Source organism: Sinocyclocheilus grahami, unplaced genomic scaffold, assembly GCF_001515645.1.
Source record: "Sinocyclocheilus grahami isolate Dianchi unplaced genomic scaffold, SAMN03320097.WGS_v1.1 scaffold311.1, whole genome shotgun sequence".
Taxonomy (NCBI): Eukaryota; Metazoa; Chordata; class Actinopteri; order Cypriniformes; family Cyprinidae; genus Sinocyclocheilus; species Sinocyclocheilus grahami.
In genome coordinates this window covers 1,509,774-1,535,504 of record NW_015505490.1, presented here as the reverse complement: position 1 = coordinate 1,535,504, position 25,731 = coordinate 1,509,774, and the positions used below count along the sequence as shown (strand labels likewise).

The 25,731-nt window shown below is 38.6% G+C and overlaps 2 protein-coding genes across 3 annotated transcripts in view; one reads left to right on the top strand and one right to left on the bottom strand.

Annotated features, from left to right (window-relative positions):
• The first annotated feature begins 1,105 nt into the window (after positions 1-1,105).
• Positions 1,106-4,115, top strand: LOC107601735 (creatine kinase M-type-like). The gene is made up of 7 exons (XM_016294014.1): positions 1,106-1,182; positions 2,298-2,507; positions 2,627-2,781; positions 2,851-2,983; positions 3,066-3,361; positions 3,466-3,655; positions 3,743-4,115. Exons 2-7 carry the CDS (start codon positions 2,318-2,320, stop codon positions 3,919-3,921), a joined length of 1,143 nt encoding a protein of 380 aa, XP_016149500.1. The 5' UTR covers positions 1,106-1,182; positions 2,298-2,317; the 3' UTR covers positions 3,922-4,115.
• A 3,948-nt stretch (positions 4,116-8,063) lies between these two features.
• Positions 8,064-25,731, bottom strand: part of LOC107601731 (MAP/microtubule affinity-regulating kinase 4-like) — a 59,231-nt gene continuing 41,563 nt past the window's right edge. For both annotated transcript variants that reach the window (XM_016294008.1, XM_016294009.1), the window contains 13 exons: positions 20,699-20,747; positions 19,925-19,990; positions 16,744-16,814; positions 16,496-16,552; positions 16,095-16,331; positions 14,929-15,048; positions 14,710-14,809; positions 13,692-13,801; positions 13,420-13,603; positions 13,007-13,218; positions 12,304-12,407; positions 9,921-10,196; positions 8,064-8,327 (listed from right to left, as the gene is read on the bottom strand). In XM_016294008.1, coding sequence (XP_016149494.1) covers positions 8,072-8,327; positions 9,921-10,196; positions 12,304-12,407; positions 13,007-13,218; positions 13,420-13,603; positions 13,692-13,801; positions 14,710-14,809; positions 14,929-15,048; positions 16,095-16,331; positions 16,496-16,552; positions 16,744-16,814; positions 19,925-19,990; positions 20,699-20,747 — 1,842 coding nt within the window. In that variant the 3' untranslated portion in view covers positions 8,064-8,071. The remainder of the gene's footprint in view (positions 8,328-9,920; positions 10,197-12,303; positions 12,408-13,006; positions 13,219-13,419; positions 13,604-13,691; positions 13,802-14,709; positions 14,810-14,928; positions 15,049-16,094; positions 16,332-16,495; positions 16,553-16,743; positions 16,815-19,924; positions 19,991-20,698; positions 20,748-25,731) is intronic.

The window sequence follows — 25,731 nt, the reverse complement described above, 5'->3', positions numbered from 1 at the left end:
ATCAGAGCGTGCAGAACTGAGAGTGAGGAAAGGGAGGGTTCTGTTGCAGAATGCAACTGAAAAAGGAAGAAAGGTGACACTGGCACACTTTGCTGCATGGAAAGAGTAAAACCAGTGTGTGATTTAGGAAGAAAAATGAGTCCAGGGATATAAAGTGGAAGGAGCGTGAAAGCAATGGAGCAACTGTGGGCAGATATGTGAGACTGGAGTGATTAATGGTTCAGCTGCTAGAGGAGCCAGGGGCAGATCTACTCCCAATAAGGGCAGCTTGGCTGGGCCAGTGCAGGGCAATGTTCTCAAACAGTGAGAGAGCTATTCTATATCTCTAAATGTGATGAAACCAAAATCAATTGAACCACTAAAACCCCCTTTTTATCGCTCTCTCTCTCTCTCTCTCTCTGTTGTCTCTGCTCAACATGAAGAATTTGTTTTATTTATATAGGACACTAGGCACACAGGTTTCAGATTGACTGCTAATACACATATTCTCTCAGGTACAACAGGCTGTCTTTACCTCAGGGACACATGATCCCTTCTCTTATGCAAAGTATAGCTTACAAGACATGGATGGAAACAGGGCCAACTACTACCACAGTGAGAACAGTAATTTATGTATACTATTTCATTAGTTCACTATTTCATATTTTTTAGCATAAAAAGTTAATATACCATATAAAGGCAATTTTAACTTTAATATATTCACAACACTGAATATTATGATTAATTTTTTGTGGGCTTTGTTTAAATTTGAGTCTTTTCCCTTAGAAAAGATTAAAGTAGCAAAGACAGTTTTAGGCCTATAACACAATAGTGCTATACAATTAATAACGGAATGCATTATAGTTCTTAAAATGAAGAAATGAAACTTCTTTGTGCTTCTGCAGGGTCTTCGAGTTATTTCATAACTGAGCAAGGGGAAAAGGCCATTGTGAGGGGGTGGGGACAGCTGTCTCCCCATCTCGGGTGTTGTGATGTAGCTTCTTTCCTTTTAGAACCTGAAACCCCTATCAAGAAGTGCAGCTGTCCAATGAGGTTCAAGCATGTGCGAGCCCAGCAACCAATGGGCAGCAAACATCGAAGTATATAAACCAAGGTCTGACATCTTGCAAAGTTGGGCAACCCCTACATTGGCTTGGTGAACAGGATCTGATCCCAAGGACTGTTACATTTTCTCCCGTACAGGTAAACTCAAGGGAGGGAATAAGGGGTACTTCACAAACATGAAAAACTTCAGCAAAAAAGGGTGTAATACACTGTGGCTTTATGTGCGTTTGATCCAAAGTATTTCCCCATACAAATTAATCAAACCTCATTGGTGTTAATGACTGGATCCCTGATGCACAATATCAGGATTCTTATGGAATTACTCTTGATTGTTGGAGTATTAGAAATGCAGTTTGCATGAGTTTTATCATTTTAAAGCTGCTTTGCTCATGGTAGATCTGTAGAAAGCTTGTCATTGCCTGATAAGCGTCAAAGAGTCATAATGCATTGGAAAGCTAATAAGAGAGCAGTCTGGAGTAGATTTGCTGTCTATGGAAGGAATGATCTGTGTGCGTGACATCTGCTGTACTTTGGTGCAAGGTCATGTTATCTGGGGGAATTTATAGCTGATGTATTTTACTCATCTATTTATAATACTTCAGATATTGCATTTGTTTTGTATGCAACTGTGTGCCAAAAGCTGTGAATATGTGGACAAATAGATTAGTAATGATTTATTACTCCTAAACTGTAAGCATTTGATATTTCTAATATTTTGTTAATTCAATTTTGCAAAAGCTAAATTGGCGTGGACATAATACCAATTATGGGGTGAGTGTGCATTCTCCTCCCCCAGCAGAAATTAGAGAGGTGAATGTGCTATCTGATTTGAATGAAGGGAGTGAGTTTGGCAGCCATGCTAAAAATATCACCTGCTGTCTGATGCATATAAGCATGCGAGCTATTTTGTTACTAGGAGACTGAAGTTTACTTGGGACACAAAATATAGTATGCATTAACCTTGTCTGGAACTGCTGGCATCTTATTCTGGAAACTAGCGGTGCTTGTCCTTGACCGAACGCAAATGGGTAGTCGTTCATAATTCTCTATATCAATGGCAGCGATGAGGTACCTTGGTTTCCCTCTTTCCTGGGTCCAATGAGTAAGCTACACCTTAGTAGGCCTGAGGCAATGTTCCTGGTTGTCCACTCTGACAACAGCTCTGCAGACAAGATTTGCAGACTAATCTCCAAAGTCTCCAAAGTACACTGTAAATACTTTGCCAACTTGCCTTACTACTTGTCTTTCGGCAGATCTCCAGAAAAGTGCAATCATGACTAAGAACTGCAACAACGATTACAAGATGAAGTTCTCTCTGGAGGAGGAGTACCCTGACCTCTCCCAGCACAACAACCACATGGCCAAGGTCCTGACTAAGGACATCTACAACAAGCTCAGGAGCAAGTCAACCCCCAGTGGATTCACCCTGGATGACTGCATCCAGACTGGTGTGGACAACCCTGGTAAGTAGAACATGTTTGAATTCATTGTCCCATAGCAGCTAATCTTTCAAGAAACCACAAGCAATGTTTTAGTTGTTCTAGAAGATATATAAAGCACTACCTTTTGATCCCAATTCAAGGCCATCCCTTCATCATGACTGTCGGCTGTGTGGCTGGTGATGAGGAGTCCTACGAAGTCTTCAAGGAATTGTTTGACCCCATCATTTCTGACCGTCACGGTGGCTACAAGCCCACCGACAAGCACCAGACTGATCTGAACTGGGAGAACCTGAAGGTATGTTAAAGTTTTTTACATTATCATGGCTGTTTTACTCTACTGTGGCTGATGTTTACCTGTGCGCAGGGTGGTGATGACCTTGACCCCAACTACGTTCAGAGCAGCCGTGTGCGTACCGGCCGCAGCCTCAAGGGGTTCACCCTGCCTACCACCAACAGCCGTGGTGAGCGTAGAGCTGTGGAGAAGCTGTCCATTGAGGGTGAGTCTCATTAACGTTATGTCCTGACATCCACAAAGCAACATGCATGGTCTTATTGACGTTCACATTGTTCCTCTCACAGCTCTGAACAGCCTGGATGGCGAGTTCAAGGGCAAGTACTACCCCCTGAAAGACATGACTGATAAGGAACAGGAGCAGCTCATTGCTGACCACTTCCTGTTTGACAAGCCCGTGTCCCCCCTGCTGTTGGCTGCTGGCATGGCTCGCGACTGGCCTGACGCAAGAGGCATCTGGCACAATGACAACAAGACCTTCCTGGTGTGGGTGAATGAGGAGGATCACCTGCGTGTCATCTCCATGCAGAAGGGTGGCAACATGAAGGAAGTCTTCAAGAGGTTCTGCGTTGGCCTGCAGAAGGTAAACCCATTATTTACTACCTAATTATGCTGTACTTTTTAATCCTTTGGTCATCTAATGCGAAGATAAGCAACGAAGGCCTGACTCCTTGTTGTATATTGCAGATTGAGGACGTCTTCAAAAAGCACAACCATGGTTTCATGTGGAATGAGCATCTTGGTTTCATCCTGACCTGCCCCTCTAACTTGGGTACCGGCCTGCGCGGTGGTGTGCACGTCAAGCTGCCCAAACTCAGCACACATGCCAAATTTGAGGAGATCCTGACCAGATTGCGTCTTCAGAAGCGTGGCACAGGTGGGCTTGAAATCATTGAATGTATAAAATGGCAGAGAGTTACACTGTGATCATCATTTTGAGACTCTTTGTACTTCTATTATACAGGTGGTGTGGACACTGCCTCTGTCGGCGGTGTGTTCGACATCTCCAACGCTGACCGTCTGGGCTCCTCCGAGGTGCTGCAAGTACAGCTGGTGGTTGATGGTGTGAAGCTCATGGTTGAAATGGAAAAGAAGCTGGAGAAGGGCGAGTCCATTGATGACATGATCCCTGCCCAGAAGTAAAATGGCAAAAGTGCTTTTCTTTTTTATTTGTTCTTTCATGCAGTCATGCCATCTTAACTTTTCCAAGAGACACTCCACCCCGCTACCTTTTTTTCCTACTTTTTTCTCTTTCCTTTTGTCTTCCTTAGCTATGTTGTATTCACCTTAACTTTTTTTTTTGTACAAAGTTAATAAACAGCCCCATGTAACAATCACTCTGTGTTTTAAGTCTTTATATTCTTGACAAGTCTTGATTTGTACCTCCAGACACAGCTGTTAACTTAATGTACAGTATCTCACAGAAGTGAGTACACCCCTCACATTTTGCCTACTCAACCTGCATCACTGGCAAGTTTGACAACCAAGTAAGATCATTCAAAAATTGCTATAATAATTACAAAAGAAATTGCTATAATTTTCAGCATTTGCATTGTCAGCGGCTCTGCATGTTGTCTACGGTATGAAATAGTGTGGCGTTCATACGTGTTTTTTGTGAATATGGCTATTTAAACAAGGATAAAATAAAACATACTCTTCTCGCTGGCAAAGTGGAAGAATAGAAATCAAAAAATGAGTTAAATAGCAGCAGTTAAAAAGGAATGACAATGTACAGAGTGAACACGTCACAAAAAAATGGGTGTTAAAAAAACATGGCTAAGATACCAGGTAAAATCAGTGGTAAAACAGACCTGGTAAAGGGAGTTCCTTCAGCAGGGCTTTTGTGTGAGCAGGTGCCCAGTTCTCAATTTATGTGTGCCAGTCTTTGTAGGCTTAGAGGGGGCGGGGGTGTGGGCGGGGCTACGTCCACTCATCCCATCTTTCTGTCCAATGCTTTTGTCCCTGCCCTCCACCCCCTGTTTCCCTCAGAGTTCGATATCTTTGGACACGTTGGTGGCAATGTCCCGAAAGGCAAGCGGTGCCCCCCACAGGCGTTTAAATCGAACACCGCTGGTATTGGCGGGGCCGTTGGGCAGCTGACACACCTCTGCTTCGAAGGCAACTCGGGAGCCAGCAGCTCCGTGGGTGCAGGAGAGGAGGAAGGGCCCGGCCTGGTGGACCTGGCAACCGCAGCCCTGCGCTGCCTCCCGCAGAGCCAAAACCACCTCAGCCGGGTCCCGCGGGCTCCGCACCTTCACATCCCAGCCGCATCGGGGGGTCCGGGGCTCTGTCGCTTTTTGATACCCAGATAGATAGCGACTGTGGAGGGAGGAGGAGGTGAAATGAGGAAGAAATGGAGGGTGGGCGATGACGTAAATGAGCGGAAGGGGGATGGAGGGGGGACAAGAGAGAAATATATTAAAAATATGCAAGAACAAAAATCCAGACTTAAGTCTAGAAGTCTGTGACATTATTTAAATAAATTGATCAGCAGTAAATAGAAAGGTAATACTTTATATTAAAGTTCCATTTGTTAACATTAGGTAGAGCATTGGGTAACATTAATAAGAAACAACTTTTTGATAGTTTATGATACGTAATGTATTTCATGTTTATGTGAACTTTGCGGTAAAGTGTTACCAACAAAATCATCCTAAATAGTTTGAAATAAACATCCTAAAAAAAGTCTGAAAACCCTTCTACAATCAAAAGAGAGAGGAAATGTTTAGATAAACACTAAAACCTGTTACCTTTCAGGAGACACTGGAGTTCTTCAGGATAATAAAACCATTTTCAAAAACAGTTACAATCTGAGCATTATTTAAATTCAGTGTGACTATCAGAAAAAGCTGTAGAACATTTTGGAAGGCCTGAATAAAATGCCATTAATTTTTTTTTTTAAATGTCAAGAAATACACTACCATTTAAAAATGTTGGGTCTGTTATATTTCTGAATGTTTTTGAAAGAAGTCTCACCAAGGCTGCACGTATTTGATCAAAAACATAGTAATATTCTGAAATATTATTACAATTTACATATTCATTTTCTTTTTTCAAATACATTTTAAAATGTGATTTATTCCTGTGATGACAAAGCAGAATTTTCAGCAGCCATTACTCCAGTCTTCTTGCTACTGCATTTTTCACTAGAAACCTGGAAACTTTCACTAGGCACACAGTATTCCTTGGACCAAGCTAAATGTCATTCCCTTGAATGAGTAAAAGGTGAGAGAAATGCATGAATTAATGCATGAAAAGGCTGATACATGGACGGTGCTATGGTGTAAAAGACCCCTTGAGCATCAAACACAAATACAGAACTTTTTTTAAATATTAAATCTTATTAAATATCCACAATAATGTATTTTTACAAAATGCACTAGCAATAATCAAAATAGTGTGGTTCTGTCAAAACTGAAATCATTTACTCACCCTGTCATTTCAAACATGTATAATTCTTTTCTTCTTATCACAAGCAAAATATTTTGCATAATACACAAATTGACTGTCATGCTGTGGAAATGACAAATTAAGTAGTGTAAAACTGGTCCAAATGACTTGTACGTAGGGTTGGGATTCTGATTCTGATTCTGCTTAACGATTCCTTGTTTCGATTCCAATAAGATCAAAAAATCTAAAATTAAAAAAAAAAAAAAAAAGTCAAACATATTTATTCTGTCTTTTCACAAAGTGTTCTGTTGCAGCTGAATAACATGAGCAAAAATCAGCAGCCCACAGAACCCTTAGGCCTAAAAGAGGAACATTTGCCTATGGTTTCAGCAAAAATACCACAGCAAAAACAACTAGACTAACATAAATTTCAAACATTAAATTGTTAAAGTACACAGTCAGTAATAAAATAGGAACAAACAATTCAATTATTAATAGTGTTATGTTGCTATAAATGTTGAAGGACTTTTGTTAATGTCATGATGTTTAGCAATGTTCATTTTAGCAATAACTGGTTATAGCTGTTAGTCTCTGTTCACTTTAAGGGGCGGGGATAGTCCGGCGCGGGTGGAGGACGGACTAAAGAGAGTTCAGACCTCAGAGTTAGTTGGGAGAGTGAGAGCACAGAGCAGCGAGTGCTATTCTTCCTTGTTTTTCTTCTGTTTCCTTCTGTGTACGGCGTGGGTTACGGCCATAACAGTTACCCCCTTCAGTGCTTTAAAGGGGTCATATGATGCTTTTTTAAAGATCATTATTTTGCTTGTAACACTCCAAAGAGAAAGGAAAACTTGAAATCGCATCATATGACCCCTTTAATAAAGTTACAGAATGACTGAGAACTCATGTAGAGACAGCAGCCTAATAAACGTGGTGCTTGTCATTTATATTCACTAATTTACTAAATTCACTAAATATCTGTCGTAACTTTAATGAGGATTAATCTACATTTTATTTATCAAAAGTAAACTATGCAGTGTTTTGAAACTTTTGATTTCAATTTCTGTAGGCCTACCTGAAATTTGTTCAGCTGTATTTATTTATGATATTGTAGCATTCCGCTACTAATGAAACCAGGTGTTTTCTTTCTCACCTGTTTACGTTCACTTAAGACAAAAAAACGGCTGTATTTACAAGGATATTCTGACGTAATTTTGTACATATTGGTTGCAAGATGTGAAAGAAGCCATTTCCAGCCCGGAACTAAATTTTTTGCAGTGTAAATAATGCACGGAACGGTTGGAGAACGAACACAGAGAACCGCAGCCGGGTTCCCCTTGCTCGCGCTTCAGATGTGTGCCGTGCATGCAAAACAGTGCGTAAAGTTCTTTTCTGTGCTTAAATCGTTTAAAATCACATTAAAAAGCGAAAGCGGGAATCGAAATGATCGAATACCCAGTTATGGGAAATTTGGAACCGGTTGTAAAATGGAACCGGAATGGAATTGCAAGAAGTCTTCTCCTTGCAGTTGCTCTAAAAACTTGCTGATTCATACATGTTGTGGCAAGACCTGGCATGACACGTCTTGATGTACCATATCTGAAAATATATTTAAAAAATGTTTTTGCAATAAAGCAGACTAACAGCTTAGACAAAAGCAAATACTATCGATTAACAACCTTGTAGCTCACAGTAGGTCTGTCTTTAAAAGTTTAGAAGTTATTGTTCAAAATCAATTTCCCTAATGTGAAAATGAATGGAATTTTAACTTTCGGAACCCAGCTGCATTCTACATAGCATACGATACATGGTCTTTGGAGCTTGACAGCTCTCAAAACTCCACAGAAGAAAGAATACCATACAGGTTTGGAATGACATGACGGTGAGTATGATGACTATCCAAAATTTATATTTTTGGATGAATTGTTCCTTTAAAAAGCAAATAAATATATGTGTACAAGCTCAAGGAGGTGTTCTGACACTCAGCGCCAACACAGGTGCCAAAGAGAGCGGTGAGACTGTGAGTATTTGGACAGACTGAGAGATGGCAAAAAGTCCACAAACAGGAAGAAAACTTACTAACTGTTTTTGATCCCTGTGGCAGAGTGCAGCCCGAGACTGACTTGTTTGAGTTCTGGCGCTTAGAGGGGTCAAGATTGACCCTAAGAGTTGATGAAGGGAAGGAAAAAGGACAGTGAAGAGAAGGACAGTTTGGTAGACAGAAAGAAGGAGGGGAACAGGAAGATCGAGAGAGAAATAAGATTGCAGCAAGGAAAAAAAGCAAAGAAACAAATAAACAAAACAGAAACACAGAGCACCCAACAATAGCCAAGAACAAGAGATAGAGGGACACGAGGGGGAGCAGGTGCCTGAAGCTGTCGGTTAATAACAGAGGAGGCTTGAGGAAGAGTTAATGCAAAGAGTACATATGCAAACTTATACGGAAAAGGACTTTATCCATTGGATGTCACCCTAGGTAGGTTAATCTAATCGGGAAGTTTCTTTAAGAGATAGAAAGGTTGCTCTAATCTAATAAAGAGCTTCTAGATGCATACCCCTGCAAAAGTCATTCTTTCTGGCTTACAGCCCAGAGGCACATAAACAATTTCACTGAGAATGCGGAAGAGCAAAGCGCCCCATCAGCGTTTCTACATGCTACTGAACATCTCAATTACATTACAGACTCCAAAAGCTCCCATATCTAACTCCATTACCTCCTCAGATTGCACAGGACAATGGGCACCAAACCAAATGAAAGATGACTTTGTAAACTGATTGGCTTCAGCAGTGGAGCCTATGTTATTTTGATATTATGCAGCTAATAGGCCGATCACATCAAAGACGATAACTATAATGATAACTATAACTATAAAGTTAAATATAAATTCCTTCTTTTTTTCTGAGAGAATAGGGAAATACAGAGGAACAATATCCTTGGAATCAATTTCAGAAAGTTTTTTCTTCCAGCTGATGAACGATATAAACACTGACAGCCAATGAGAATCCACCCAAATTAAAGATTTAAAATATTTAAAATATTATTTAAATATTAAAGATTTAAAATATTTTTTATAGTTATCATTTATTGGTGTGGTCTCTTACATAGCTATTTTTATAGTTATCGTCTGTTAGTGCAGACAATAATATAGTTATCTTTATAGTTACCGTTCTTGAGGTGAATGCAAATCTAGTTATCATAAAAGTTATATTTTTAGTTATTGTGGACAATAATATAGTGATTGTTATAGTTATCGTCTGTTGTTGTGGACGTTAACATACAGTAGTTATTGTTAAAGTTGTGTTTATAGTTATAGTTCCTTGGTGCGGATGATAATGTAGTTGTCTTTATAGTTAGCGTCCATTGGTTGGATATATATAAAATGAATATAATTATTGTTGTAGGTATATTTATAGTTACCGGCCGTTGGTGCGGACACAAATATCGTTATTTTTACAGTTATTTTTATAATCATTGTTCTTGGGGTGGATGGTAATATAGTTATTGTTATACTTATAGTTAGCATCCACTGGTGTGGATGTTAACGTTTATTATTATTATAGTTATTCTCTGGTGTGAACAGGCCTTAAATGTCCTCAGATAGCACCATGCTAACTCTAAAAAGCAGAATATTTGGAAAGAGCGAACTGATTATATGGAACTTGATTTTATTTGGATCTATTTTTATCTATAATATTCAAAAGTTTACTCTCTTAAAGTCATTCTGGTTTACAAGAATCTGTCGTTCTCTTCTTACCTGCGGGTAAGTTTTGAGGTCAGTTTAGAGAACAGGTTTGTGGTGGCACGGCTACGGGAGTGTGGCAGAGGGCTGGCTTCGTGAGAGAGGGTGGGTGAGGTGGGGGGTGCGTGGGTGGGAGGCCGGTGGTCCCGGAGCTGGCCCCCGTGGAAGGTGCTGCGGATGGTGGAGCCCCTAGTCAACCGAGAACGCTCGGAAGATGTGGAGCTGGAGGCACCAGCCCCGGAGATGCTGTGGGTGGACGGGGAGGCTGGAGGTAAACGATGTGACAAAGAGCTGAGGAAAGAGACAAGAAAACATGGATGGAAATTAAATTCCCCCTAAACTGAAGTTGTGTGTAACTCGTCCAGCATTGCTTTTGCTATGGACATGAATGATACCCACCCAGAACAATCATTATAGGATTCTAACAACCACCCAGAACATTATGGTAGCAAGTTTTGCACAGGCAAAAATGCATGTGAAAATGCAAAAATCTAGCTTTAATTAGCAGTTATCATGGATATAACTGGAGGCTACTTTGGTAACAGAACTCAATCCATAATACAAAGTCCAAAACGAAACACAGTAACAGCTCTGTGGCGATACGATTAAACCAATATCAGATCTCGAAGCTCAGAAAGGCAGCTCTGGCTGGGTTTAGTTGAGCGTAAATGTGAGGCAGGATGCTGAGTCACTGAGGCATGAGCTCTCTTGTGTTCTTATTCCCATCTCAGAAACAGCCACTTAAGGCAAATTAAAACTGAACCCTTAGCGGAAAAAAGCTTGCACACGACTGCACATCTGAATGCTGTCGTAGAGATACGCAGAGAATGGTGAAGGCGTGAGAAATCTCTTTATTATCTGTTTATTAAACTAATCCGAACCAGGGAAACAGGAGAGAAAGTCATAGGACAAAGAGAGAAAAGGAGAGTAAGAAGAAAAATGATGATCCACTACTCACATGGTACTGGCATTACTAAGGTGTTCATAGTGGTGGTGGTGGGGGGGTTGTGTTTGCGGAACGATGTATGTTAAAAGCACACGTCCAGTTTTGTGTGAATGAACTACATCCGCTTGGGAGTGGAGAGATTCGTCCTCGCGCACATGGATCGCGTAACATTATGCGCTCTCAACATTGTCATTAAGATCACACTATAGAGACCGCCTAAAATGAGAAATTTACTAAAAACAAGCCTATGGCAAGACATCTGGGGGGGGGCACCTGGGGTGGCCAGCCAAATTTCCTGGGGGGCCGGTGCCACCACTGGCCACCACGTAGACACGCCCCTGGTAGTTAAGGGTGTTGTTACTAAGGACCCCTTGAACACTTTTGGAATCGCTTAGACAAGCAGTAGCACACCTCTCCTCTTGAATAGGAATAGTGATGCTGTCCATAGTAACTAGCACTACTAATGTCTCAGTTCAGATGGGTTCACGTCACAGACGAGCAGCTCTTGGCAACGGACTGCCTCTGTCCCCTCCGTCTCGCTCAGTTTTGGCAGAAATCTAACAGATCTCACATGCTGCCTCAGTCTGCCCACTGGCCCGGGGCCACTTCACTTAACGCTCTAAATAACCCTGCGCTGATGGACCTTACACACGCGCACACACACACACACAGGATTTCCTATAACAGAGTTTCACATATTAGCTTCTATTGGTCGGAAACACTGCAGTCATTAATAGCAGTTCTGGGCAGAAAATTTGTGTGATGAAGGGTTTGAAATAGCTTGGCTGGGTTGAATGTATTCAGTGTTTATATGGGGTCCAATAAATTTGAGACTAGTCTGGGATTTAACATCTCAGAATTTAGGTTTGATGATTTTAAACAGTAAAATTAACAAATTCTATTGAAATATTCTACATTATTTCAAATCAATTATGCAAATCTGTGACTTATTAATATTAATTGTAAAATATAAATATCATTAAAATCATTACCCTGATAATACTATTTGCAATCAAAAAAACATTGCATTAAATTATAAAAATCATTTCAGATTTCCTCTCAGATTTCACTGTGTATTTGTCACATTCTGGTGACAATGATTCTGCGTGTGTGGACACGTGTGCTGTACTAGCTGGGCTCGGGGGAGGGAGGCTTCTTTAGGTCTACCAGTCAAGCAGCCTTGTGACCCAGACAATCCACGTGCCTCCTCTCGTTCTCTTTAAGTCACATGACACCCAGTCTTTGGGCCTCCCCCGAAGAGGAGGAAAGAGAGAGAGGAGGGTGATAGAAGGACAGCTAAGCAGTCACCATCTGCCACTGCTGAAGCATAACAGACCAAATCCATCTCAATAAACAAGCACACAGAAAAAAATATTTTCGGCATCAGCATGTACATCAATTCTGAAACTTCAATGCATATATACAAAAATAAAATACAGAGACACGTTTTACCTGTTCTCTTTCCCATTCTGTAGTAAGGTGTGTCTGTCAGTGCTTGTACGGTCCGTACATACATAAGTGTTCCTACGGGTCATGGTACTGGCAGGGATGTTGTTCTAAAGCATGAAACAGGAAGCAGGTATTGAAAACCAAAAACAATGGATTTTACACAGATATACTATTGCAGCTATCCAAATATGACGTGCTTTTCTGACACAACTGTCCTCAGAAATTCATGCCTGCATGGAAACATCACTTTATGATCAGAGAATGCTGATAACGAATGTGAACATGTGCCATTATATCCCGGGGAATAATTGTTGTTATTGATGTATTTGGTGTACAGGAAGTTATGTGACATTTTAATGGACGGCACTTGAACTGTCATTAGCATAATCATCATCATTTTACTTGTCTTTGGAAACTTTTTTTCTTCTTCTGTGGAACACAAAATAAGTTATTTATAACAGAATATCCAGCTTCCCTTTTTCACAGAGTGAAAGTAAACAGTGACCACGGCTGTAAGTAAGGTTGACTGCTTATATTTCAGTTGCTTCCTTGCATAAATCTATCATATGGCTTCAAAAGACTTGGAATATAGTGCACAGACCCTAAGACCGAATTTGTGAACAATTGTGAAAAATCTCCTGAACAATTAATATTTTAATTGATATTTCCTGCAACAGGATGTATATGATTTCCTGTGCTTGATTACCGTTGTTGCATTGATGTCTTTGCGGCGGTCAGGGATCTCAGCTTTGTTGGGGTTGTTGGCTGTGCTGACCATGGGGCTCGACGGGGGGATGCTACGACTGCCCACCACACTGCAGCTGGCCTTCCTCGAGGGCAGACGCTCCTCTTTTAGTTCCCCATCTCCTGTACTGGTGGGGCTGCGTTTGGGGTGGGTTACTGGCACTGATGGCCCACCTGACAAACATTATAAATAATGACAATTATAAATTATGTTAACAACAACAACAACAACAATAATAAAATGTGTTGCTATTAATGATTATTATTATTACTGATAATAATAATAATTATTATTTTAACCTATAATTATAATTAAGCTATAAATAATATCAAACTATAAAAATGAAATGATCCATGAGGGGTGTTGGGACTCACAGAAGTCGCTGTGCCTCCTCTGGCGGTGGTAGGTGGAGGCACTGCGCTGGGGTTTAGTGTGACTGGAGGCAGAGGTGGAGCTGGATGAGGAGGTGGAGGAGTGTTTGCTGGTGCCATTAGTGATGGGACTGGGCCGCACCCGTGCTAGAGACAAACTGCTGCTCGACCGGGACTCTACGCCATCCTATATGGTAAACATATACTGTAAGATATTACACACTTATAGGATAATGCACAGGCTGTTCTCAGGTCAGCGGCAATCCCTATCTCACCTCATTCTTGCGGCCTAGCAGCAGATACATGGCAAATATCTCATTGTACTTCTGTGTGCTCAAGGCATCTTTGATTTCATCACGGGAGTAACCCATTCCTACCATCACATCTGTATGACCAGAGAGAGAGCAAAAACAATTAAAGCAAATAAGCAAGTAGTCATTTAGCAAACAATTTTAACCAAATTTAAGCAATCTGGTTTTAAGTGCCTTGCTAGCAAGGTTTGAAACACAACCTTCTTGTTACTACAACGCAAAAAATTATTTATCGTTATCTTTTTTTTCTCAGTAATCTGTCTTGTTATATATAAGAAAAAATATATACATCTTAAAAACAAGATACATTTTACTTTGATAAGTAAAATTGTGAAAGGTAAGCTTTTCTTCACAGAATATACACTAATGATTTTATTAAAGAAATTAATACTTTTATTGAGCAAGCATGCATTAAATTGATCAAAAAGCTTTTACATTGTTACAAAAGATTTCCTAGAATGATTTCTGAAAGATCATGTGACACTCAAGACTGGAATAATGACTGCTGAAAATTTAGCTTTGCATCACAAGAATAAATTATATTTTTGAAATATATTAAAATAGAAAACAGTTATTTTAAATTGTAATAATATTTCACAATATTACTGTTTTGACTATTGTTTTAATCAAATAAATGCAGACTACGTAAGCATAAGAGACTACTTTCAAAAACACCGAAAAACTGTATTTACACCATACGTTTTGCATGGTTTTTATTTTTCTTACTTCATTTGCAAATTGTTTTAATCATATATCTAGAGAAATAAAATGTTGGCAATGGGGTAAAAAATTATACAAAAATGTAAATGTATTACTTAAATATTATAAAAAATATGTATTAAAAAAGCATAAATGTGCAAGATACATCTTGTTATGAATATGTTTATATACAGGAAAGCCCCCAAATTTTTTTTAAGAAAATTACTTTCTAAAAAAATCATGTAAAAGGGCCAAAAGGGGAAGTGGTGGCAGGATTTCTTACCTATACGGCTGCTGTCATTATAATCCTCCACAGGCTCTACATGAGGCTTCAGGTCGTCGTTTTCGTACCCGACATTCATCCACTTATCCTTCATGATTTGCTGAAAGGGAAGAACAGAAAGTCAGATAGAGTGAGCAAAGGCCCGCAAGATCCATGCAAACAATAAGACGTATTATCAACTGTGATGGTCGATTGCCGGTCACAGTTGCTCCTCCTCACCTCCAGGGTGCAGCGCTTGGTGGGGTTGAGCACAAGGAACCGGCGCAGGATGCTCTCACAGTCAGTAGACATGTAGAATGGCACACGGTATTTCCCCCTCAACACACGCTCACGCAGCTCCTGAGGGAAAAACACAGACTTCTATTCAACACATAACCTAATTCTGAACCCGTCAGCCACCGAATCGCCCCCACGGCACAAAGAAACAATCACAGCTCACTTGACCTACATTACTTGAGAGCAAAGCATTTCATAAGAGCAACTGCTGCACGTGTGCTGCCTTAGAAAATGTCTCAAATTGTTGTCATATGACTGTTCAGAATGACACAAGATTTTACATTGAATATTAGTTGTGACTCAACATATTAAAAAGTTTGCAACAAAAGTAAACAAAAATGTCCTTAAAATGAAAGTTGAATGTTTCTATCAATAAACACAATGTGGCATTTATTTAACGTAGACGTAATTTATTTTATCTTCAATAGATGAATTTCACTGTTTTCGAGAATGAGAAAAATATAATATATGCAACAAATAAATAAACAATTTTATTGACCAGAGCTATCATAGTGCTCACAAACAATAGAAATATATAAATCTTGCATAATAACAGGACATTACATATTTTTATTTATTATAATTGCTGATATTGGATATATATTGGCTGATATTATACATTTAAATGTGAGCATTTTCATTATTTTTTACATGTGGATTGCTTTTGCTATCATTTAATAGTCACTTAATATATAAAAAAATGTAATAACACAAATGTAAATGCAATTTTAAGCAAATCTCAAAATGAAAATCTATTTTTCATACTGTACATTATAATGCTGTAATATTAAATTCACTTGTAGCATTAAAAATGATTGATTTTAGTTTAGTTTGTGCTTTATTTTAATTAATATACAAAAACTAGTGCAGAATGTTAATGGCAACCATTTATCAATTATCGCCCCATAATATAAAAATAATTATTAGCTTAGGTCTATCAGGGGGAATTTTAATATCAGTGCATTCCAACCTACCACTGGAAAAAATATTAAAATTAAAACATATCTAGATAAACATGGTTGTTGGATGACTTTTTGACATACTCATACATCGCTCTACTCTTTTTCAAGGCCTTTCTTTCGTTTCTTATACTAAGTTGAGTAATTTACCTTGAGGTTTTGTCCATCAAAGGGCAGTGATCCGCTGACCAGCGTGTACAGTATAACTCCCAGACTCCAGATGTCCACCTCTGGCCCATCATACTTCTTCCCCTGAAAGAGCTCTGGGGCGGCGTAAGGGGGGCTGCCGCAGAACGTGTCCAGTTTACTGCCCAGCGTAAATTCATTACTGAAGCCAAAGTCAGCAATCTTGATGTTGGAGTCTGCATCAAGCAGGAGGTTTTCCGCCTGGGTGAGGTATAAGATAGGATATATAACCATGAGCAGGAATTTAATAGCTTTGCGCTTTGGGGTTATTTTAAAAGGGAGCAAAGTGTGTAATGATAAAGCAGTTTACTGTTTTATCATTACACAGTTTACTGACATAATATGTCATGTGAAAGAACAATAACCTTCAGGTCCCTGTGAACAATTTTCTTCTGATGACAGTAATAAACCGCAGACACGATCTGAAAGAGAAACACAGACAACGACATCTCTGAAACAGGAAACAGGAATAAAACAGGGTAATAGGAATAAAAATGTATAGCATGTTTAACACATTAAAAACAGAAAATACAGCGTGGTTTTGCTCCTTTTAGATTTTTATTTCATCAAAGGTGAACAAGTTTCAAGTTGCACTGATTATGATATGTCTTACCTGCCGGAATTTAGCACGCGCCTCCTTTTCCTTCATTCTCCCGTGGGATACGAGGTAGTCAAATACTTCACCTACCATAGAAGAAAAATTTGAGTACGCTTAAAAATAATAATAATATTTTGCAAAATTTAATTCAAATTTAATTGTTTTTTAAAAACAAACCAATTAAAATTTTTTCAAGGAAATAGTTGAAATAAGATAATAATTATCTATTTTAATTTATTTGGTCGATAACTGATACTACGAAGGGCGAAATACACTGAACAAAATTCTAAACGCAACACTTTTTTTGCCCCCATTTTTCATGAGCTGAACTCAAAGATCTAAGACTTTTTCTATGTACACAAAAGGCCTATTTCTCTCAAATATTGTTCACAAATCTGTCTAAATCTGTGTTAGTGAGCACTTATCCTTTGCCGAGATAATCCATCCACCTCACAGGTGTGGCATATCAACATGCTGATTAGACAGCATGATTATTGCACAGGTGTGCCTTAGGCTGGCCACAATAAAAGACCATCTCTAAAATGTGCAGTTTTACTGTATTGGGGGGTCCGGGCGGGTCCGAAAACCAGTCAGTATCTGGTGTGACCACCATTTGCCTCACGCAGTGCAACACATCTCCTTCGCATAGAGTTGATCAGGTTGTTGATTGTGGCCTGTGGAATGTTGGTCCACTCCTCTTCAATGGCTGTGAGAAGTTGCTGGATATTGGCAGGAACTGGAACACGCTGTCGTATACGCCGATCCAGAGCATCCCAAACATGCTCAATGGTTGACATGTCCGGTGAGTATGCTGGCTATACAAGAACTGGGATGTTTTCAGCTTCCAGGAATTGTGTACAGATCCTTGCAACACGTGAAGAGAACACCTGTCCAAAGTGCCAGACGCCATCGGATGTGAGCATTTGCCGACTCAAGTCGATTACGACAACGAACTGCAGTCAGGTCGAGACCCCGATGAGGACGACGAGCATGCAGATGAGCTTTCCTAAGACGGTTTCTGACAGTTTGTGCAGAAATTCTTTGGTTATGCAAACCGATTGTTGCAGCAGCTGTCCGGGTGGCTGGTCTCCGATGATCTTGGAGGTGAAGATGCTGGATGTGGAGGTCCTGGGCTGGTGTGGTTACACGTGGTCTGCGGTTGTGAGGCCGGTTGGATGTACTGCCAAATTCTCTGAAACGCCTTTGGAGACGGCTTATGGTAGAGAAATGAACATTCAATTCACGAGCAACAGCTCTGGTGGACATTCCTGCAGTCAGCATGCCAATTGCACGCTCCCTCAAAACTTGCGACATCTGTGGCATTGTGCTGTGTGATAAAACTGCACATTTTAGAGGGGCCTTTTATTGTGGCCAGCCTAAGGCACACCTGTGCAATAATAATGCTGTCTAATCAGCGTCTTGATATGCCACACCTGTGAGGTGGATGGATTATCTCGGCAAAGGAGAAGTGCTCACTAACACAGATTTAGACAGGGGGCAAAATCAAAAGTGTTGCTTTTATAATTTTGTTCAGTGTATATACTATAGAATATTTCAACTGCTTGATCTGTAGCATCATTACAAAATGTAAACTATATTATCACCCAGCTCTGATCTGCTAAATGCAACTATAACACATGAAGATATTAAAATACCATAAACATTAACATCATGAATTTCCATAAAGCTGCTTTGAAACAATGTGCATTATGAAAAGCGCTATACAAATAAATTTGTCTAAATTCCTCTTGATAAACAGCCGATATTAAAATTCTACACTACAGTCTAAAATTAGATTTTAAAAAACTGAAAAATACAAATCAAAGTGAATCAAATGGAATTAGGCATCACAAGATTATAATGTACAATATGAAAAATTTATATTTATTTTGAGATTTGCTAAAAATGTAAAAATTATTAATATTATTTTAGAAATTTAAGTGAGTAAATTATTTAAACAATTTATTGCTCATAGGAAATTCTCTAATATTGTTCAACAATCCATATGGTACAAATATATATCACATTCCTACATAAAACTACATTGAGTAAAGATTCCAATAAGCACGGATGGGTAATGGAGGTCTATATAACTCTAATATAACTCATCTAGTTATGGACAATCGATTGGGAATTTCCTGATTAATGAAGTTAGCTACTTAATACCCAATGACTGGATGCAATATTTTACAGAATGAGCTCAAGAGCACCTCAGTCGTGGTATTGAAGGTGGGAGAGAGCGCTGTACATTCACTCCCCCCACCTACAATCCCTGCCGGTACGAGACTCGAACCCGCAACCTTTGGGTTACGAGTCGCAGTACATTCCCTCCCCCCACCTACAATCCCTGCCGGTACGAGACTCGAACCCGCAACCTTTGGGTTACGAGTCCGACCCTCTAACCATTAGGCCACAACTTCCCCACACATGGTAGCGCTGTACGCATGCCTGTCTGTACTCTTGCACGTGCATCAGCCTCATCAGATAGATTAGGAGTGGAAACGTGTGATTCATTAAGAGAGCAGCCAATTGAAGGACGGGCTAAAGTTAAATTAAGCCTGATTTGACTATGAGCATCTTTACTAGCAGCAAATCACTATAATTGCTGAGCTGTGTTGGCCCAGCTTCAGTGAATGCACATGAAACCTATAATTGGTAGCGCTGTACGCATGCCTGTCTGTACTCTTGCACGTGCATCAGCCTCATCAGATAGATTAGGAGTGGAAACGTGTGATTCATTAAGAGAGCAGCCAATTGAAGGACGGGCTAAAGTTAAATTAAGCCTGATTTGACTATGAGCATCTTTACTAGCGGCAAATCACTATAATTGCTGAGCTGTGTTGGCCCAGCTTCAGTGAATGCACATGAAACCTATAGAAGGACGAAGGAAGGGAAAGATAAGAAGAGAGATAAAGGACGAAGCCTGTGCAGCTCTGCTCATTGATGTGACAGTCACACACATGCATGTTTACGAGTGAGCGTGTACAAAGACTGGAGACAGGTGTGATTATTCATGTCGAAAGTTATGTTAAAAGCTAGACAGTACATTTGGTATTAATGAGAAGGAGACAAAAGCAGAAACATAATTTGTTCATTTTCAACAAAGTAATTTGCTACATTGAAGTAACTTTTTCTTTTTCTAGTGCATTAAAGTGTAGGACGCATGTATGTATGTTGAAGTGGGGAGGAATCGTACCACCACTGGCATATTCCATCACAAGGTAAAGCGTCTTCTCCGTCTCGATCACTTCAAAGAGCTGAACTGTAGATATAAGAAAAAATTCACAATCAGAAGATAATTTTACCATGTGCAAAAAAGTAATAAGTAAACCGAGCAATAGAGAATATGTGCCGGTTGTTGACTCCAAGGAAATCTTCAGCCAAAAATGAAAATTCACTCAATAATTGACCCAATAATTAAAAACATTTTTCACTGAAAATGTTTTCCTCAACGTAGCTCTCAAATCTCATTCGCACTGACATGACACACCATATTTTACCACTTTTTGTTTTGTTTTGTAATTTTTGAACAGTCCAACATGAAGTTCAACATTTATTGAAACAAAGCTGACATAAAATAAAATATAAACATTAGATGAAAAACTTAGAAATGCTGCCTTGGCAACTAACTGTAATAAAATAAGTTGAAGTACTAAAATGACTAAAAACCTAAATAAAATAAACTAAAACTAAATAAAAATATTTAGAAAAAAATCATAAAAGTGACTAAACCACATAACAAAATTACTAACTAAAATAAAAATAAAAATGGAAGACAAAAATAAAAGTCAATTAAAAATATTAATAAATTGTATATAAGAGTATATTAATAATACTAATACAACATTGCTATAGATGCAGATAATATAAACTGAAGGAATTTTAGAGGTGGTCAGTGTGCTTTGAGAGGCCTCAGATGTTGACATTTTGGCAAAGTAAACGTTCACGCAAAAGCATCTAAAATACTCACCTATGTTTGGGTGATTGAGGCCCTTCATGATCCGGACCTCTCGAAAGAGCTGAGGAGAAATAAAGAGAGAAAGTAATTAGTAAAATTAGATAAAAACTTCTGTTTATACAACAACAACATGGAAATATTCATAATATATAATTAAAAATGAATATACTATAATTAAATCTTAATATAATTAGAAATTAAATAGCCTACAATTAACTATTACATACAATACATATAATTAATATTTACTTTTAAATAATAATTATAATTACTTTATACCCAAATGCTGATAATATAATTTGATAATACAATCAAAACATTTTCACTAGTGGTCTCAGACTTTCAGATCTTCTTTTCAGTCATGTTTAGTGGTTGATAAAATCATCTCTGTCAGAAACGTTTCAATGATTACATCAATAAAACATCAGAATCCACAATGACCCTGCAGAGACTGATGGATGGGGATTCATGCAAATCCATAAATAGCATTTAGACCGAATCCCACGATAAATACAAAACAGCTCTCACTCTCTGACACAACCCATGGTGCCGCCTGCTCAGCCTGTCCTTTCTAACGGCAGTTAAATTGAACGGAAAAGGGATCAAGCCAAAAAAAGACCCATCTTGTGACCAATCTTTCATTCCGTTGTCTAGGACATCAGAGCTATGCTGTAGTTTGTCTGCTGCTGAGAATCACGGTCTTGTGGTACAAAGCTGAATCGCTGTTACACACAAAGTATCCTTCGAATTGACGACAAACAAGGTGTGTGACAACCGTCCGTCTGCTGTTTAAAAGCAGAATTTGATTGCTGCAAGGACCTTGTTTGACAAAAGGAGAGGGGCGGAGAGATGGAGTCAAAGAGAGAAGTGATGGACCCAGAAAAAGAGAGAGTGTGACTGAAAGACAAAGAGTCACGAAGACTGTGAGTGTACATGCGAGTCGGACAAATAGAAAGGAAAGGTAAAGGACAGAGGAGAGCGTGAAAAGGCATAATAAGTGGAATGTGTCGACGGCTGACAGACACGACACCATTTGAGCTAATTCTTCCAAAACGTAGTCAGTCACCCTGGAAGAACATCCGAATGAAAGAGAGAGAGAGGCCATGCTTTCATTTGTCCTGTTTTTGTCCTCACTCACTGCCCTCTGTGTGTCCCATCAGTTAGTTTCCATTTACCATTCGTTTTCATTTCAGAAGCCTGTGTAGCTTCACTTTCCCACCCCTGGGCCAAAATCATAGGTTGACAAAAAGCATCACAACACAAAGCTTAACAAACTGATAGGGAATGAGGGCCAAGTTAGTTTTTGAACACAGTATAAACATAATGATATAAATGCAATGGCTTTGTTCCAAATCCTAGTGTGCTGCCTACAGAGGCAGCATTTTAATACATCACATGCCCTCTCAACACAAAGACAACTTAATTATGCTGTCTTATACTTTGCTTTGGCCACATTTTAAGACAGAATCCTATGAATTGTGTATGATTATATAATCACATTGTTAAATATCAAGATAATAATATATAATTAAAACAATATTTGTGTGCAATGTATTTTTGATTAGTCAGCATAGTTTTTATAAGTGTATACTTCCGTTTTAGTATTTTGATGCATCAAGTTAAATCAAATAAAAATTAACTGAAATAAAAAAGGTTTTATGTTATATTATATTTCAGTTAATGTTTCTTTTATTTCAAGTAAAACCATAAAAATGGTTTTAGTTTTAATGAACCATCATAACCCTGATACAGTATCACGCGGTTAGCTTAGCAACACACTAATGTCAAACTTTTGTTTATTTAATACTCAAAAGTATTGATTAAAAACAGAAAAAAATTACCCAATATTTTATACAATGTATTTTTATCATTATACGTATCATCACAGTGTTAGCTTAGCAACATGCTAACATTCTTCACTGAAATCAATTGTGAATCCAGTTATTTGTGTGCCATGCAGTTTGTCTGGTCACGTATAAGGATAGGATGCTCCCTTAAAAGGCAGCTGCCTGTAGCTAGTAGGCAACAAGACAGCTCAGTAGGTTTTGGAACAAAGCTAATGATTAACTACATTTTTTGATTGCTAGCAGAGCATGAGAATGAGGAAGGCCTTTTCTTGCTGACATCATTTCCAAAACGTTTGAGTTTCTGTCTCTCCTGCAAGGCCGTTTGAAGACAAATGACCTCATGCGGCTTTATATTGGGTTGCTTTAAAAAGCAGGAAGGAATTCCAGTGCAATTCTCTCAAGATTTATACTGTCTGCATGCTGATGGCCCCCTGAGGGGTTTTGATTCTCTTCTCGATGCACATACGTCTTCCTTTGGGCATAATTTGTTCTAACAAAACCGGTACAGGAGCAGGTTTGCCCTTTATTTACATCAGACACTGCAGATAACATTATGATCGAATTGGCATTGCATGTATTTTGAGAAACATGAGGCCTTTTCAGTAAGTCAAAGAGATAAGAGATCTCGACATAAGCAAGCAGGACTAGTTTTTAGACGCTGCAGCTCTGAAAATATATTTTTAAGGATTGACAACATAAATTGCACAGATTATGATCACTGTTATACTGAGTTTTCTCATGTGCACTTATAGTCAATCTTTCAGAAATTATGAAAAATCCGTTCAGAAGAAGTCAAACACTTCACATTTAACACTTCAACGTAAAATTTAGTAGCTAACACGGTTCTGGTGGGACACACCAACAGTAGGCATCTGTTTGAGGTCACTAATCGGTTTGTTTTACGCATGTACGGCTGGCACACACAAACACAGATGCTCACAAAAGCGAATTGAACTGATCAAGGCAGACAGGTTACATAATGACGCCGCTAATGCGAACGACTCTGAGCCAGCAGCACAATCACTGTACACAGAAAGGAAATCGAATCCACTTTCTCATCCCTTCTGTTACAGAGACCAAGTGCTGAAACCAAACAGAGCTGTTATATCACTAGTTTACCCAGGTAAGTTGTCTCAAATCACCTCCAGTGTGCTTCTGTATTCACAAGTGTTTTCAATGTATAATATATCCCATGAATCAGCTGATCTGCACTGCAAAAAAATCATATCTTTGTCTTGTTTTATAGTAAAAATATCAACAATGTAAAATTACCATGTCCAATTGATCCATTTAACACAATAAGACTGGGAATGTGCATTAAGGAAGTAAAAAAGGTCCATTTTAATATTCATTTAGTTATGTAAATTAATATTTACACACACACACACACTTCAAACCTATATCTATATACAGTATGTATCTATATTTCTCTCTCTCTATATATATATATACACTCTCTCTCTATAGATATATCTGTAACACTTTACATTAAGGCTAATTAGTTAACATTTGTTAACTACTTTATTTAACATGAACTAAGCATGAACAATACTTCTACAGCATTTATTAATCTTAGCTAATGTTAATTTCAACCTTAACTAATAATTAAAATATACAGTAATAAATCTATTTATTGTTTGTTTATGTTAGTTCATACATTAACATTAACTAATGGAATCTTATTGTAAAGTGTTACCTATATATCTATATCTATTATCTAATTGGTTTCTATATTATACTATGAAATACTTATGCTCACAAAGCCTGCATTTATTTGACTGAAAATACAGTAAACATACAGTAATATTTTGAAATAACCTTACAATTTTTGCTGCTTATATATTTATTATATATAATATAATAATATTTGTCTTTGCTGCTTAATATTTTTTGTGGAAACCGTTTTTCAGGATTTTTTGATGAATAGAAAGTTCAAAAGAACAGAATTTATTTGAAATCTTCTGTTACAAAGTAAATATCTTTACTGTCACTTTTGATCAATTGAATGCATTCTGACTGAATAAAGTAGTTTCTTGAAAAAAATAAAAATCTTACTGACCCCCAAACCATATATTGTACATTTATATTGATGTTTGGCAATTTTATTAGATTTTTTACTGGAAAAAGACAAAGACCTGGTCTTTTCAATCTGAAATGTGGAAGTGCATTTCTTTGGCTTTTATGAGCAGTCATACAAGCTGAATGATCACATGACATCAGGAGTATCCTGAGACAACATCAAAAGTCATCTGGCACATACATATACGACGGCCCCTTGAGAACAGCTCTAATTGAATTGCACATCAGCTGTTCACCTGAGCCCTAAAGAAAACCATCAGATAATCCAGCCCCTCCCTTGCTCTCTTTCATCATGCATCTCTCCTGCTTTTCTTCAAAGATGGGACTTCCTGGTTCATTTCCCAGGCTTTGGCCTCACGTCACCGTTGCTATGGTGACCTGGTATTAAAGCAGGGACTTATCTCACCCCCTCAGTCAGGCAACGCTGTGCTGCTCCCTCGGCACCTGATGGAAAACCTGCCACTGCCCGCACGACTCGCTTTAGATAGTATTACTGCTCCATTTCTCCCCTTCTCTCCTGTTTCTACTGTCCATTTTTCATGTTACCGACTTCCAGACACTGTTCATCAAACCCTGAGTGGACATTCTTTCTTTAGAGAGAGGAATTTGCCTACAAAATATGCTTATAATGGTTTCTTTCTTTCTCATGTGTTGCTAGTGCTGGACGGAAATGTTTGTCGAGCCCAGAGTGATGTTTGCGAAGGACCTCATCACCTTGACCCCCAATGCAGGCCTCCTGTCAGTTAATCCAGGCTTTGTGCTGAGAGCCTGACTGAGCCACATTTACAGATGAAAGAGCAAAAAATAACCGTAGATTTGCCATTCAATTATTATGCTTACAAAGAAATACACAGACAAAAAAAATAGGGATAAAGATCAAATATATAGGTGCATTTACAATGAGTGCCCAAAACACAAATTCAATTACAAATTCAAATACAAGTGTGTTTTAATCTCCACATTTGAGACACCTCGACAAATCGAGACACAATCGAGACAATTTATGCCTTGACTTAAAAGGGCAATTGCATAATTGCGAGTTTAAATAAGAAATAGTCACATTGTGAAATATGAAGAGACACTGTGAAATTAAGTCAAATGATATGATGAGAAAAGTCT

Excerpts from the sequence above, each read along its gene's own strand:
- LOC107601735 (XM_016294014.1), top strand. The coding sequence starts at position 2,318 with ATGACTAAGAACTGCAACAACGATTACAAGATGAAGTTCTCTCTGGAG. Across the intron at positions 2,508-2,626 it reads GACTGGTGTGGACAACCCTG|GCCATCCCTTCATCATGACT; the intron begins GTAAGTAGAACA and ends TCCCAATTCAAG. Across the intron at positions 2,984-3,065 it reads GGAGAAGCTGTCCATTGAGG|CTCTGAACAGCCTGGATGGC; the intron begins GTGAGTCTCATT and ends TTCCTCTCACAG.